General features: G+C 36.6%; 1 protein-coding gene across 1 annotated transcript; it reads right to left on the bottom strand.

Moving 5' to 3' along the window:
* Positions 1 to 5,552: 5,552 nt before the first annotated feature.
* Positions 5,553 to 9,942, bottom strand: LOC149153202 (uncharacterized). The gene is made up of 5 exons (XM_089438064.1): positions 9,486 to 9,942; positions 9,303 to 9,367; positions 9,113 to 9,199; positions 7,871 to 9,020; positions 5,553 to 7,362 (listed from the first exon to the last, which is right to left on the bottom strand). Exons 1-5 carry the CDS (start codon positions 9,657 to 9,659, stop codon positions 6,085 to 6,087), a joined length of 2,754 nt encoding a protein of 917 aa, XP_089294190.1. The 5' UTR covers positions 9,660 to 9,942; the 3' UTR covers positions 5,553 to 6,084.
* Between the last annotated feature and the right edge of the window lie 7,016 nt (positions 9,943 to 16,958).

Below are 16,958 nucleotides of genomic sequence, written 5' to 3'. Positions count from 1 at the left end.
TAGAGATAAGGTTGAAGAATAAAAGGTGGTGTTGCAGTGAGGGAGAGTCTAGTAATTTGATAATTGAGGCTTCCAAGACAATAATGGTGAAGGGACAAAATATTGGTGGCAGACTGAGGGGTAGGCCATGCGTGGAGGCCCGGGGCTCAATGGCTAGTAAGAGAACAAGGATGGAGGAAGTGACGAGGGAAGCTACAATAAGTTACCATGTGACTATCCTGGAGAAAGGGAAAGAAATTGTCGAAATCTATGAGAATGAGGTTAGGCGTTTGCGTAGGAACATCCTAAATAGAAAAATTGAGAAGAATTTAACTAGGTTATTGACACTGGGAAATTCCAAAAGTGGTTGAAGGTGAATCATAAAACATTGGAGATGGTGTGGCATGTCAAAACCTTAGTGGGGAAGTTGTAGGGAGAGGTGGCGGAGGATAGAACCAAGAGACAAATGGAGAACTAGCTCCAGCTGAAGGTGATTGAGCAGAGGTTACGAGTTGTAGAGGAATCACTCAAAAGGGTGGTGAATATAGAGCATTTGCAAGATAACAGAATTGGAGACATGAACTAGATGTTATCCATCTACTTGAAATATATCCATAATATGGATATCACAATGGGGCAAGAACCGGGAGAGTCGACCTGGCTCACAAAATATCGGGTCAAGGAGGTAACTTGAGTAAGCGTGATGCAGGAGCATTCAACCCAAGGAAAATCATTGTATTTTAGTAGACATAGGGGGGTCATGTGTTTTAGGGAAGTTGGTTTCCTAAGTCTCAAATTAATGTAATATTTAGGCTTTTAAGTGATTAGAATAGGAATTAATTAGATGTGTGAGGATGTTTGTAAATTCTCTCGAATAAAGGAGAACATGAGTGGTTAATAATGACAAGAGAGTTAGAAGTCAATTATAACTCTAAAGGTAGTTTCATGATTCAAGGAACTAGAGAGAGTTCTTAGGAATTAATTGAAGTTAGAAGTGGACATAGAGGACATTTAGGAGTCAGTTCAGTAGATCTAGGATTTGAACCAGAATTAGTTCAACAGAACCTTTCTGGTATAAATGTAAGCCTACGGGCAGAGTAAAAGAGGAGGAGGCCACTGATATTGAAGATCAGGCCTGTGAGAGACAGAAAGTCTCGATATGTAATCATTTGTTTATACTTATATATACAGAGGTTTATTTCCTAACTGTGTAAGTGTGTGAAACGAGTATTTAATGAATGAATTACATGTAAGTTATGAATTCGTAGGTTCTGTAACAGAAGGTTGCAGGCAAAGTTCTGTAGATACGTAGAGGAGAGAATGATTCAGAGGAATCATAAGGGATCTTTGAATCCAGTTGAAGGATCAGAGTAAGCTCTGGAGAGGTAGCGAAGGGAGAATTGTGGATTTAAGTCCATAGGAAGCGGAAGATCGAGAAAAACGAAACCTGAAGAAAAACCCAAAACCACAAGGGAAAACATTGAAGGACGAAGTAAAGTCAAAGGAAAGGAACGAGCGGAGAAGTGAAGAGGTGATGCATAAGAACCGTTAGATCTCATAGATCAATGGTCATCACATGAGAGAAGAGCACGGGAGATAACTGACGAAAAGGCGGGTTTATAAGCGGAAGTGGTATTTTGGGCAAGGTTTAAATGGTAAGTGGTATGGAAGGGTGAACGCCCAATTCCACTCACCATTCGACACATAGCACAAAGGTGGTGAAGGGAAACCGCTTTATCAGGTGGTTAATCCCGTGCTCGTTGTCTATCCGAAACCAACATCAACTGTCAGATATGAAGAAGGAAGATCGATGGCGGAGGGTCGTCGTTCTGTTCTGTTGATTGGGTGAAAGTCCTACCGTCGGATCAAGTCTAGATCGATGGTCATAATTTGATCGCTGATCGGAGTTTGAATGGAGAGCACAATGGAAAGGCGATGGATGAGTGCGAACCCGACGACAATTATGAACACAGGTTTATAATGTTTGAAGTTCCGACCTATGTGTTTCGGTCAGGTTATTCCTTTGTATTCCGATATAATTGAAGTTCTGCGTTTAAAGGTAATTTTATGCGATAAATGCTCTGTAACGAATATTTAAAGAGGGAAGGTTATATATATGTGGTTAAAGGGTTAGCGAAAGCTTAAACTAAGGTTTATGGGAGTGAATGAGTCCCGACATAAGGGTTTAATGAAAGGCTTTGACAAAGTCATAAATGAAGGCTTGAGGGTTGATTAAAATCCGCTAAGTGGATATTGCCCAAGGGTTAGGCTATGTTGGTTTTAAATAAATTATTCTGCAGAGATTAAGAAAGGGGTCCTTAACCATTGATGGTTGAGATTTTGACTCGTCATAAAGTTAAAATTCCTGGGACAAATGTATTTATGCATTGTAGATGCACATTGTGGGTGTAAGCGAGGGTAACCCTGGCATCAAGTGGCAAGAAATCGACGACTCAAGGAGCGGGGGTAGCAGCAGCAACAACTCAGCGGCAAAAACAACACCTGCGCTTAGTTCAGGTGTGGCGGAAGCAGCACCAATGCCTGTAGTTAAATGATCACGAGTCTGTTTCTTTTTTTGCTTTGTTTTGTTGTATGGCTATCTAGGCTAGATAATAATAATATGGTGATAGGTAGGCCTATAGGCATAGAACAAGAAGATAGACTTATAAACAGACTGCCTTCAAGTGGTAAATTGATAAGCAGCAATAGTAGTAAGGTTAATTTTGCAGATAGTAAAGTTAATTTTGCAGTTTTGTATAAGGGATACCAAAGACAAAAAAAACTTATGGCATGCCTGGTTAAATGTGTGGTCAAGACTATCTTTTACTACGGCTGGTCTAGTTTCCAATCTGGAAGACCAGCTGGTTATGATGTACTCTATGTTTATATAGTAATATAAGTTTTCTCTGCTATCTTACCAAAAAAAAAAAACTTTCCAATACTTTAAAATTTCAAAATTAAAATAAATCGACTTTAATATAAAATATATACTTTCAAATTTCCGCATTCTTCTTTCCTATTTCATTTTGAATTTAATGATATATGAATTAATAAAATATGTAATTTTAAATATGCTTATATGCTAAATGAAATATTTATATATTATTTTCTTTCAAGTTATATTACGTTATGTATTTATATCATTTAAGTTAAACTAGCACAACCACATTAGTAAATGTGGTTGATATACGCAAAGGCATCATTTTCCATCATTTATATGCTAATAAACTTTTGTAAATGAGGCAAATCAATTTTCGTTTTAACAAGTCTACAGCAATTGCAATAAGATGTTAAAATGAGTATTATCATACAACATCAAAGTATTGGAAGACTAATCCCTTATTTCCAAAAAAATCTATGTCTAGAAACTGAAAACCAATGTCTATGTTCATACATTCCAAAGAAAGGCAAGCAATCTAGGAGCTAAAAACCTAAAATGGATGAGCTCAATTAATTTTAAAAACGATGCCAACAAAAGACACATTTAAGAAAAATTAACCTAACAACACCAATGATAACGAAAGAGAATTTAAGAGGAAACGAGAGACCCTTAGATTTTATTTAAAAGAAGCAATGGAGAGCAAAACTACCAAGGTACCTAGAATGGGGTGACACATTTAAGAAAAACTAACCTAACAACACCAATGATAACGAGAGAGAATTTAAGAGGAAACGAGAGACCCTTAGATTTTATTTAATAGAAGCAATGGAGAGAAAAACTACCAAGTACCTAGAATGGGGTGGCGATTTGATCTGTTTTAGGAAGAACCTATGAGGGTTTGCATTAGCAATAATCTGAAGCATGAAATTGCTCTCCTCCATCGCATGCTTCATTTCTTTCCTCTATCACAATAGAACCTAATAATTTTCCAGCTTTCCATCTTATGGTTTCCACTGTACAAGAAGGTTGAATCGTCAAGTAGGTTCAAAGGGAGGAATAGATAAAATCTCTAAATGAAATTACACAAAGTTGAAACTTGGCTCAAAGGGAGGAATAGATCAAATCTCTAAATGAAATTACACAAAGTTGAAAAGCAGAGCATTTTATTATTAAAAAATAATTTGTACCAAAAAGTTGAATCGTCAAGTAGGCTCAAAGGAGGAATAGATCAAATCTCTAAATGAAATTACACAAAGCTGAAAAGCAAAGCATTTTATTATTAAAAAATAATTTGTACAAGAAAGTTGAATCGTCAAGTAGGCTCAAATGGAGGAATAGATAAAATCTCTAAATGAAATTAGACAAAGTTGAAACTTGGCTTAAAGGGAGGAACAGATCAAATCTCTAAATGAAATTACACAAAATTGAAAAGAAGTAGAGCATTTTATTATTAAAAAATTATTTTTGTAATGGATGAGTTGATCTAACCATGGTTGAAGACAATGGAGTGGCTCACATTAACAAGTGGCCACACAAATAATATTTAAATTTATTAATATTTATTATTTTGATTTCATTTGTTAGATTGTATATTAGAAAAAGAATATTCCTTCAACATAAAATCTTATCCAATCTTTTAATAAAAAATTAGAAATTCCCCAAATCCAATTCCAATCTTTTATAAAAAATTAAAATTTCCCAAACCCAATTCCAATAATCACAAGGCCTTCAATGTAATTAATTTTTTAATGCAAAATTAATTAAAAATTTTAATTAAAATAAAAATAGTAATATTAAAAAAAAAAAAAATATTAAAATATTTTAAAATTATATATATATATAATTTCAATTCCATACATTTTAATTTATTCAACGCCATTGATTGAAAACAAAGTATTATGTCAAAACTTAGAGACATTATTTAAAATTAAAGGCCAGATGTATGCATATATAGGACTCATTTGAAAGCTTAAATATCCACTACTTGTAAATGAATCTCTTTAAAGCTTAAAAGTCCCTAATTTTAAATGCTTAACTTCAACGGTTCGGTTGAAGTCTTAACGAGCGCTTTGGTGCATGTGCCTTCCACATATGATGCTAATTCCAAAGTCAACAATACTTGGGCGACACATCGGTGCACATCCCATCAGTTCATCGAGGCATACACAAGTTTCATATTAAGGGGAATGCAACGTGTGCAGCCACCTATAGAGAAATGCTACTGAATCTTCCTCCAACCACCACTCATCAACAACAATCCTCATCTATTTTTGGTGCTGATACATTTCAAACAAGCAACTACAAAATTCTCATCATCAATTTTGGGTGCAGATACATCTCAAACAAGCAAATGGAGAGATTGGAAGTTAATGAGTTGAGATCTCTTTACTGGGATCATCTTGAGAGAAATTTTAGGTATCCTGGTTTCAAAATTTGTAATTTAATTTTGGTGACTAAATGATGATTTTTATTAAAATAACATAGTTATGGTGGGTAATTGAGTTTAATTTACATGATTGAAAAAAAAATTGTTATTCTTTCTCTCTAAATTCAATTCTGATATATATACTTTAAATTTATTCTTTAAATTCAATTCTGATATATGATACTTTAAATTTATTGATAAACATACTTTTTTATATAAAATATAAAAATATTTCTTATGAAAAAATAAACATAATCATACTCATAGTGAATAAAATAACATTTAAATAAAATTTTGATGTGATACGTACTTTGCCAATTATAAAAGTGAGTATGAATGAATTCAACACACTCTACCTTCCCATTTCCATCGGCCTCAAAACCTAGCCATGGATTGACCATGCTGCTTCAAAATACATTACAATCAGGACACTAAATCACTAGTGCTACATCCTACTATGTACACGAGGCATGCCTTGCCTTGCTCTAGCAAACCAGTTTGTAAGCATGATTCCGCCTTCAACAGTGACTAACTTTCGAAACAAATATCTAACCTGCAGGGACTGACCATAATGCTCATGCTGCTGTCTGGACTGATCATAATGCTTATACTGCTGCCAAACAACCATTTTTTATGTACTTGAATCTTGATACTCTTGGTCACAATTCCGTCCTTGCAAGCACCAGATCAGTCAACCAGATAGCCATCCTATCTGCATTTGCAGAATCCAGCTAGCCAGATAGGCATTGAAAGATGCCCAGTACTTCCACCTCCTCTTAAACCCAAAGGGTTATCATGATCAACTTCTAGACCTTTTTCTTGGTCTTGGAAGTAGTAGCTCAGATTCTGGGACTTTCAGTTCAGGTGCTTGTTGCTTCTGTCCCAGTTCTTGAGCTTTCTGTTGTTGAGATGTTTGCTTAGCATGCTTTGGTGGCCTTCCAACTCCTCGTTTTAAGAATGCTTCTGCCTGGGTGGTGCTGGTGGTAGTAGTAGATGCAAATGGTTGTTGCAGAGAAGACTTCGGAGGCAAACTATCATGTTGCTCTTTTTTCTTTACTTCTCTGTTTCGCCTAATGGTGTTGTTTGAGCTCCTTTCCTGCTCGACTGTGTTCGAGCTCTTAATTGGCTTGGAAATGTTGCCCGAACTTTTGTTTGTCTCCAGAATGTGGGTGGAGCTTTTAATTGGTTCAACAATGCTGGCAGAGCTCTTCTTCGCCCTAAAAATACCTCCAGAGCTCTTCAAAGGTGCAAGAAGATCACTGGAATTCTTTTCCTCGTCATTCTTGCTGCTGGAACCCTTTTTCAATTCAATTTTATTGTTGATTGTACTTTTCTTTGTTTGATGGTTGTTGTTAGGAGAGGTCATGATTGGTTCCTTAGGATACTGTGTATCCTTTATTCTTTGCTTTGATTCCACAGCAAATTTTTCTAGTTTTCTCTGTTCTCTGGCATTGCCTGCAGATGAATTAGCAGCTGTTCTTGCCTTGGCAACATCAGTCTTGTGTTCTCGCTGCTTCTCCAGAATTTGGGTCATAGATGGAGATGCAGAAATTTCAACAACTTTTTGTTCGTCAATCTTTCCCCTAATCTTGTCATCCTTTGTTTCATCGTCCTTCTTGTTTTCAGCTTGTTGGTGTTGCTGCACTTGAATGACACAGGGAGACGATTGTTCCAAGGTTGGCTGTGCACCTTTTGGACCACCCATCTGACTTTCACCATGTGATGTATTTGCATTTCTCTTTCTGCCAGGAACCATAGGAGAAGGATTAGGCTTGGCCGACAAGGAAAACTCCGGAAGCTTCCTTGGCTCTCTCTTTCTCGTGGAGGGACCTTCTTGTTTTAGCAGGGCTTCTGTCTGAAATATGCTTTTCATTTCCTTATTGGCCAAATCACGAAGTCCATATGCAGCAGCAAACTCCGTTGATTTCTTTGGATAATAAACGAGTGCATTGTTGAACACCAGAAGCACATCCCTGAAAAACTCTACACTGCCAGAGTAAGAACCTTCCTCCAGCCTTGACCTCACCATTGCCAAGTCCACATGCCTCCGAATCGTGCTTTGGTAGTACAGATTATCCTGCAAAGTGAATTGTGTGGGTGTCATTATTAGATATATTCATATTGAAAAACAAATCATAGATACAACTACAAGTCCAAGTCCTTGTCATAGGAACTGAAAGACCTGAACAAACAAAGCTTTTATTGAAGGATAACACATCTCTAAATGCCACTAGTGATCATAGCTATATTGTGGGCTCAAGAGATTATGTTTATCATCAATGGAGATCAAATAGTTGTTCAGGAATGTATGGACTGGATTCTTTTTGTTGGAGCTGCACCCCAAAGAGCGAACATACTTCATCTTAGATGCCTTGGCCGAGGGACAATTATTCCGCCAAAATTACATAGGATCTTAAAATTAGCCTCGGTCCTTTGAAGGCCATATATGAACCCTGATAAACTGTTTAATTCTACATCAGCTTCACCGAAGCAACACCGGCAGTTGGCAATACAAACTGATTTTGATAAAGCATATGACAAATAAAAGAGACTTTTGAAAGTTTGATGGGAAGAGCAATTCCAACCTGGCTTTCTAGCCTATGCTTGAAGATGGAACCAAACTTGTGGGCATTGATAGCCCTCAAACACTCGAGAAGAGAGATCAATTTGCCTGGAACCTTGGCCTCCCTTCTGCTTCTCTTGCTCATTGGCAACATCTCATTAGTTCCTTCCACTTGACTGTCCCCGGAAGACCTTGTGGCCTGATGCTGCCAAGCCCCCATAGAATCCTCATAATCTTTATAACGCCCACGAACAGTTTCGCTGGCGTCATGACTGGTGCTGGAAGATTTCCTGCAATCCTTTCTCCTAGTTGACAATTCTGCAGTGCTCAATACATCATTAAAGTCCCAAGGTTGTAGCCTTTCACCCATGTCACAACGTTTTTCACAGACTCCTTTGCCCTCCCCCTCGTCCCCAATTTCTCTGGATTCAGCACTGCACTCTTGGAATCCACTGCCCTTCATGCCGACAACTGTTTCAGAATGGACATCTGTAGATTCCGCACAGACCTGCTCCGTTACATCATTGTCGTCGTCGTCATCTTGTTCAGAACCCATCCTATCATCATCTTCTTCTTCTTCTTCAGAACCCATCCTATCATCATCTTCTTCTTCTTCTTCAGAACCCATCCTATCATCATCATCTTCTTCTTCTTGTTCAGAACCCATTCTAATGGGGTGTTCCTTTGCTATTGTCTCAGAGCTACCATAATACGAATCCAGAGGAGATGCAGGCCCAGATATAGTCTCAGGCTTAGCCGGTTCCTTGTCAAGGGTTTTCCCATCTGGCTGCTGGGGTACGGGCCCTTCAGCAGAAGGGGGCGGGACGCTTTCCAAGGGTAGATCTTGATCACCATGTGGGTTTTCTCCACGGATCTCATCATGCGCAGCTAAAGCCTCCTTAGATCCCAAATCTTCATGTGGGTTACCAGATCCTGGATCTAGGTTCTCCAAAGGAAGATTTGGGTTATCCAAAGGTTCAATTTTCGCATCCGTTCTTTTAAGGGCACTTGGGTCAGTTTCAGGGCACATATGAAACCCATCCTTACCTTCTACTTCTGGACGTCTCTTCTGTTCTTGTAGGGGCGTATGTTTTTCCGTCGTCTTCTCCTGCTCTTTCAGTAAGCTCTGTTCTCTCTCGGTCTTGAGCTTCTTCAGCTTAGACTCCAGAGATCTGAAACATAAACAGAGACCACAAAAACCCATGAGAAACCAGGACAAAACATGGCACAAACCTACAATCCAAGGGGGCTGATCGGCGCATACACAATAGAACCATCATAGCGCTCAAGTTCCCTCTTAAGCTGAGCCACCCTCAACTTCCTCAGCTCCTCCAGCCACGGCATGCTATTGCTGCAACAACCCAGAAACACAAAACAAATCTCAATTACCCACCCCTGAAAACAGACACAAACCCCAAATCCCCACAAAGCCCAACTCATAAAAACACACCCACCTGCAACTATTGCCATGGCTGTTCTGGAATCTGCCTTGCAAGGCATGATACTTGGCCTTGCAATCCTGCAAACAAACACAATCATAAAACCAGGGAATAGAAACAAGTAGGACCAAATGAAAAAACACACACAACATAAACAGAGGAGACACAGATTTGCTTTGTTTGTTAAGCCGTGCTAACCTCTGAAGAGAAAACGTACGGGGCGAGCTTTCTAGCCTGAAGCTCCAATGAAACTCTATCCCAATTGTCGGCTCCATGTTTTTTCACTGCACTTCCCAGAACCAATTCCTCCCATGTACCCCATTTGCTCTTATTAGTATGGTTATTATTGTTGTTATTCTCCTCCTCCTCCATATGTTTTCAGATCTCACTTCTATTTTTGTTCAATTTTCATCTGATCATCCTCAACCTTTTCATCTTCATCAATCAATCACAGATAACATAGGGAATCAATCACAGATAACATAGGGAACCAAAAAGGCAGGCATGACTGGTGGCTAAATGAAACTGCAATACTCCACTAAACCAAACCAAACCAAACCAAACCTTTCACTGTACAGGGAAAGAAACAGAAATTGACACCTCTTACCTATCAACTTTAATTTCTCCTCTCCTCTCCTCTCCTCTCGAGGAGGACCAAAACACAAACACAAAATATATTTGTTTTTGTTTTAATAACATGTTCTCCATAATTATAATAAATTGGAGACTTTGATTCCTAATTCAAATTTTTAAATATTCTGATTTGCCCTCGCAAAATTTTCTTTTTCCAATTTTTGTTGGAACGCAAATTCTTGTGTTCCTCCCCGTACTGCTCCGTTCGTTTTGCCTTCTCTCAAATCCCACTGCAACCGTAGAGCTGACCAGTGGTTTCGTCACTGGTCACATGAACTGTTACCTAACGGCCAGTTTCAGTTCGTTGAGCCACAAGATCCATTTTCTATAACAATTCGGTAACCGTGGGGTTAAGAGACAAAAAGCTGTGATCAGCTTTAATGATTGCATTAATGTTAACACTGGCTTTTAAAGATAAGAGAGTTCAGATCAGATTCCACATTTCATGATTTCACATGTTGTAATTGTTTCCATTTTTTTAACTCACAAGATCTTCGCGTAAATTTGTTTCAATTCATTTTTTTTATTTCTTTTTCAACTCACATTGGCCCAAACAACATCTCGCACCAAAGTATTTCATTTTTATTGCCTGTGATGTGTGGTTTAATACTAAGTTTTGTTGGGTAAAGCTTATCGTTGTTTAAATCTCCAAGACTGTTGTTCAAATTTTATTGAGTATAGTGTGTTGTTATGATTTCGTTAAAGAAATAGACTCTCTTTATCTATCATAAAATTTGGTATATCTACTTTGCAGGGTATCTCTTAGATTAGCCAAAACACTTACCAATTCACCATATATTAAAAAAAATCATTTTTTTTAATATTTTTATCTTATCTTTTTAATTGACCTCAACTAATTTATTTATGGAATCTATGTGTCAATATAATGCTATCAAACTTACCAATTCATCATGTGTTTAAAAAAATAATTTTTATCGACATAAAATCTAAATATTATTTTTATCTTATTTTTTTAATTTGCCACAACTAATTTATTTATGATATCTATTTGTCAATATAATGCTATCACCAAAATTTTGTAATTATCATAAGATAATTTTAACTTCTTAAAAACTTTTTTAAATTCCTCTGGAGAAATTTAAAATTTAAACTCGTTTTTATAAAATTTATAATTAAAACTCCTTTCTTATAATATTTAAAATTAAAACTAACCTAACCTCATGTGAGCCGAGCTATTAATTAAATGAAGATAGGTTGTCGCTATACCCGGTATTACTGTATTTTTTTCGATATGCGAATCTGAAAAGTAAACATCCAAGTGGCCAATTCAAAGTTGAAAACGTTAATTAAATAAATTGTGTGGATATAATGAACCCGACGAGCTTCACTTCAATATCATACTTCTCCTTATCATGCACGCTTCCTCACCGTTTTCATTCATCTCGGCCCTTTAGGGTGTTTTTATTCTTTAATTTTAGATATTTAATATGGATTATAATTTTATACTTAAATCAATCAGTGTGGTTTATTTTTAGAACAAAATAAAAAATCAAACTAATTAGTATGGTTTATTTTCAAGACAAGATAAAAATCAGATCATAGTGATAAGTTAAATATAGAGTCAATACCTTGTAACCTTGTAACTGCTATAAGAAAAATGGCTAAAAAACAATGATTTATTAATTTAGAAATTAAATCCAGAAAAATTCATCTATTTAAAATATATAATTTTGAAAAAATATTAATATTTAACATTATTTTGAAAAAATATTAATAATTAAAAATTTTGGAGTTTTATAATATTTGATAATTAAATTATATTATTTTGTGATATTTTATTACACTAAGAAGCGCTCTTCAACTCAAGCCCAGAATGTAAGAGATGTTGTAATATGTCCCCTAAACATTTTGATTTGATCAAATTACATTAAATAACAATAATAATAATAATAAATAAATAATTAAATAATTAAAATAAAACCGAGGTAAAATAATCAATTGTATGTTTTGTTCATGGTTTAATTTAACTATAGTTTTGCCAATAGTATACTTATATAAGAAGAAATATTTCTCTATAAAAATTTCATTTTTAATGTAATCAACCTAGATCCATATCAAATTTTTTGAGGTGCAAACCTCTTTTAGAGTGAAAAGAGGTTTAATAGATCTAGAGTTAAGATGGATCTAGGTTGGTATCTACGGTAAAGTGGATTTGAATATCCATGGTTAAAAATATTGTTATATTGTAAGTATTAAAGTTTTTATGTGCTTATTAATTATATTTAAATATAATTACAGAATCATTATTTTAGTTTATAAGGTAAAATAGATTTTAACTTATAGCTACTACTTATATGTTATATATTGTTGACACCTAATTATCAAGATTGGGTGAACAACTGTAATTGATGTAAATAAATAATAGAAAAGATGAAAAGTCACCAAGAGATGAAATGAAAAGTCTCTCCCTCATGTATATAATAAAGACCAACCTGAATGAATATCATGAATTGTTTTGAGGAGTTACCTCTTGGTCTGACATGGTATCAGAGCCAGCACCATTTTTGGCTTCCCTCTTTAATTTGTAACTCCTTCCTGCCTCTGTTTTGCATTTTTGTAGACTGTCATCACTGTCAAATCTCTGTAAAATCTCTGTAATATTGTCCTTTTGTCCCAAATTTTTGCGCTACATCCTCTGTCTACCCTTAGTGCGTTACAATTTTTTTTGAACTATCCCTTTGTGTGTTTAGATAGAGTGTTGAATTATCTATGCGTTTTATGTTCTCTGCGTTCAACACTGAGTGGTGCGTTGAACAGATTGGTGAATGTTGAATTCTGGCAGTTTTGGGTAATGGTAAACACCGTTGTGGTATATCGCTGCCTTGAACACTGCTCCTCGTTGAACGTTGCCTTCTACAGCACCCTCGGCCTCCTCCACGGTGAACGCTTGGCTAATACACAGTCGACTCCACATTGAACGTAGGTGATACACCGTCGCTGCCTTCTACAACACCGTGGTATCGTGTGGTATTTGCACTGCACTGCAAACGCTGGTGTGGTAAGCTACTCCACGGTGAACGCTTTGGTATCAGCGTTCATACCTTTGATCACTGCGGCTAAGCACACCCTCCTCCCACGTTGCGTTGCTTCCATACGAAGGTATCAGAGCTGTCGCTGCCCCTCTTAACTCGCAATATCAGTAAATTTTCTCCTCCATACACCGCTCCCTGTCCATACAAATTCATTCCTCCATATAAATAATTTACATATCATATTGTACTTGTTGCTGCAATATTGTGTTCTGGCATGGTATTTTTGGTTCAAATTAGGTGAAGATTGATATATCGTTGTGGGATATATCGTTGTTGTTGCATTGTATATGTGTATTGAATATTAGAGTCGGTGAATGGTTAATGTTATTACATTGAATGATATTGCAATGTATGGTTTACATTTTGTACAGTGATACCTTGTCTCCATATATCAGAATCAAAAAAAAAAAAAAAATTATGAGTAAAATTTTGCAGCAAAAGTATTTTTTTCCCACAGTACATAGATTTTACAATGCATTCAATCATATCTATTGTGGGAGTAGTTCTCACTGGAAAGAAGAACTGTCTTGAGTGGTCTAGGAAAATAAAACACACTGTCATTTTCAATGAGTTGTAGAAAGGAGTGTGTGTTGGAGACGAAGACAAAGAGCCAGAACAGCCTACCTCAGACAAGGAGTTCACCATTTGGGAAAATAAGAACAGCAAAGCTTATGCATTAATTGTAGCATCTGTAAGTGAAGAGGTGAGTCGACATATTTCGCCATTTTCAAATGCTTTCGAAGCCTTACAAAAGCTGAATGAACTCTATGACTCACACTCTACACTTGAAGTTGTTCAACTCATGATTAAACTCTTCACTCTTGAATTACAAAATAATCAGCCTCTTGCTCTTGCATCCAAAGTAAAATCTATAATGCATGATATCAAAGCCACTAAGGTTGAATTGGATATTCCTCTTATCGCTTTTCTCAAGGCATTTTATCCTACTTACTCCAATTATCTTGAGTCATTGCAAGCAAATGGAAATCTCAAAGATATTACCTTTGACTCTCTTGTGAAAAAATTCGTTGAAAGAGAGAAAGCTTTTGGAAAGAAGACAACCCCTGAATCTTCGGAAGAGGTTGTGTGTCTTGCTCAAAGAGAAAAGAATTTTGCTCAAGATTCTTCCAGAGGAAGAGGTGGTCGAAGAGGAAGAGGAAGAAATTTCAGAGGCAGGGGGGCAGACACTCTCAAGGAGAAAAGTCATATTTGCACTGCATACGCTGCAAAAGAAATCGATCACATGATGCCTCCACATGCAAGTTACCTTGGGATAAAATTGAGCAGCAAAAAAACCAACCCATTGGTAAAACTAATGACATAGACAAAGGTAAAGCACCTAAATCTGCTCATTATGTTGTGGCACAATGTAATATTGGAGTAAATGAAGACTTATGTAATGCTTCACTTACTTCTTCGAAAAATGATTGGTTGCTTGATTCAAGAGCAACTTGCCACATGACTCATAGAAAAGATTTTTTTGAAGAATTTACTGACAATGTTGATGGAGGAGCATACTTTGTAGACCAATCAAAACTCAAGCCACCGGGGCTTGGCATAATCAGGCTTAAATTGCCTAGTCTTCCAGACTTTCTTCTACATCATGTTCTATATCTCCCACAACTGAGGAGAAACTTGTTGTCCTTGGTCCACGTCCGCCAGCAAGGACACTCCATTCATATGTTTGATGGCAAGCTTGAGGTGAGAAAAGCTTTAGACCACTCACTTTTCATGACAGGGATAGAAGAAGAAAGGCTTCTCAAGTTGCAGGGTACCTTTGCTCGTGCACAACATTTCTCATACAATTCTCATTATGAAGAAGGTACACTTCTATCAAGTTTATTATGGCATGCTAGATTTGGACATTTGAACTATGACAACCTCCGCTTGTTGAAAAAAAATGGTGTTACTGGTTTGCCTACAATTCCTAGGAAACTTAAGCAATTTGATGCTTTCATTCTAGGAAAGCATAGCAAACAGTGTTTTCATGATTCCCATTCAAGAGCACATAGAAAACTTGAACTCATTCAATCAGATTTATGTGGTCCAATGCATGTTCCTTCTGCAAATGGAAATAAATATATGATGACATTTATTGATGACTACACCAGAATGTGTTGGGTTTATTTATTAAAGAACAAATCTGATGCTTTTCAAACATTCAAGAACTTCCATACATGGATTGAAAATGATGCACAATCTCATATTGGCTCTATTCGCACTGATAATGGAAAAGAATACACTTCAAATGAATTTGAAAACTATCTTCGCCAACATGGGATCAAACATCAAACAACTGTGCCTTATAATCCCCAACAGAATGGTGTAGCTGAAAGAATGAATAGAACAATCTTAAATATGGTACGGTCCATGTTGTTCTTAAAAAGTGTAAAAATAATGTTTTGGGCTGATGAAGTTCTATGTGCTGTATATATAAAGAATAGATGTCCATCTAATGCTATCATAAACAAGACTCCTTATGAAATGTGGTATGGGCACATTCTTTCGATAAAGCATCTCAGGGTCTTTGGTTCCACCTGTTATGCCTTGATACCAAAGGTACATAGAAACAAACTTGGTGCAAGAAGTCGTAAGTGTATCTTCCTGGGGTATTCAAACACCTCCAAAGCATACCGTCTCTACGATGAAGTCAATAAAAAATTTGTTGTATCTAGAAATGTAATCTTTCTTGAATCATCCAAAACTGACAATGTTGTTGAGCGGCAACTTGATCGCTTGGATAGATTCGCAAATGCAAAATCATTTCAAGAATTTGACAATCAGATTCCACATCTTGAAGGGGGGATTCCTATACTAAATCAACCTGTGGAATCTTCTTCTGAAGCACTCTCTCCCCCACATGAAACTCCAACAACGGATGATACTTTAAGTGATGTGATTGATATAATTGGGAGACTCAATCTTTATTCAGACCCAACTCAATCAACGGAGCAGCCTGGACCATCTAAGAAAGGTCCCCAAAAGTGGCCGACAAAGACACTTGAAAGTGTTTATCTTGATGAAGTTGGAAAGACAAGAACTAGAAATTCAAACCAGCAAAATGGAGGTGATGTAGATGACTCTGATTCCCCTGTTGATATGGATGTTTCTTATGATTGTGAATTGAAGTTGTCTACAGATTTTGAACCAACTTCCTTCAAAGAAGCTGCTTCTCATGATGAAGTGAAAGAAGCAATGCAAAAGGAGTATGATGCCCTCATAAAGAATGGCACTTGGAAGCTGGTTGATCCTCCATTAGGAATCAAACCAATTGGCTACAAGTGGATCTACAAGAACAAGTATAAAGCTGATGGCTCACTTGACAAGCACGAAGCTAGGCTTGTGGCAAAAGGTTTTGCACAAAAGGAAGGGGTCAATTATGAGGAGATTTTTTCCCCCACAGCAAAATGGGCTACCATCCAAACACTCTTTGCCCTAGCAGCTCAGAACGGTTGGAAAGCTTTCTTGAATGGAGATCTAAAAGAGAATGTTTTTATGTCCCAGCCTAAAGGATTCACTGTGAAAGGACATGAATATAAAGTATGCAAACTTGTGAAATCCTTTTATGGCCTCAAACAAGCATCGCGAGCCTGGTATGAAAAACTAATTGAGCATCTTCTTAAACTCAATTTCAAACATTATGATCATGATGATGATACTTTGTTTGTTAATAAGGCTGGCAAAACAGTTGTACATCTTGTGGTATATGTAGATGATCTTTTGATGATAGGGAACAATGAAAGCTACATTACATCCATAAAGAAGGAATTGAGGAAAGGTTTTGAAATGACTGATTTGGGCTATGTTCATTATTATCTTGGTATTGAAGTAACTCAACATCCGAAGTCCATATTCCTTTCTCAAAAGAAGTAAATTGGAGATCTATTGAACAGGTTTGGCATGACAGAATGCAATCCTCTTATTACTTCAATGGAACAAAACTTAAAGCTCACATCCATTGAAGAAAAAGAATTTGAGGATGCAA

This window comes from Pinus tabuliformis, chromosome 9 (genome assembly GCF_031772625.1).
Source record: "Pinus tabuliformis cultivar Carrire ecotype Pingquan chromosome 9, CPIR1, whole genome shotgun sequence".
Classification (NCBI taxonomy): Eukaryota; Viridiplantae; Streptophyta; class Pinopsida; order Pinales; family Pinaceae; genus Pinus; species Pinus tabuliformis.
Note: the sequence above shows the minus strand (reverse complement) of the source record. Positions and strands in the feature narration are given on the sequence as shown.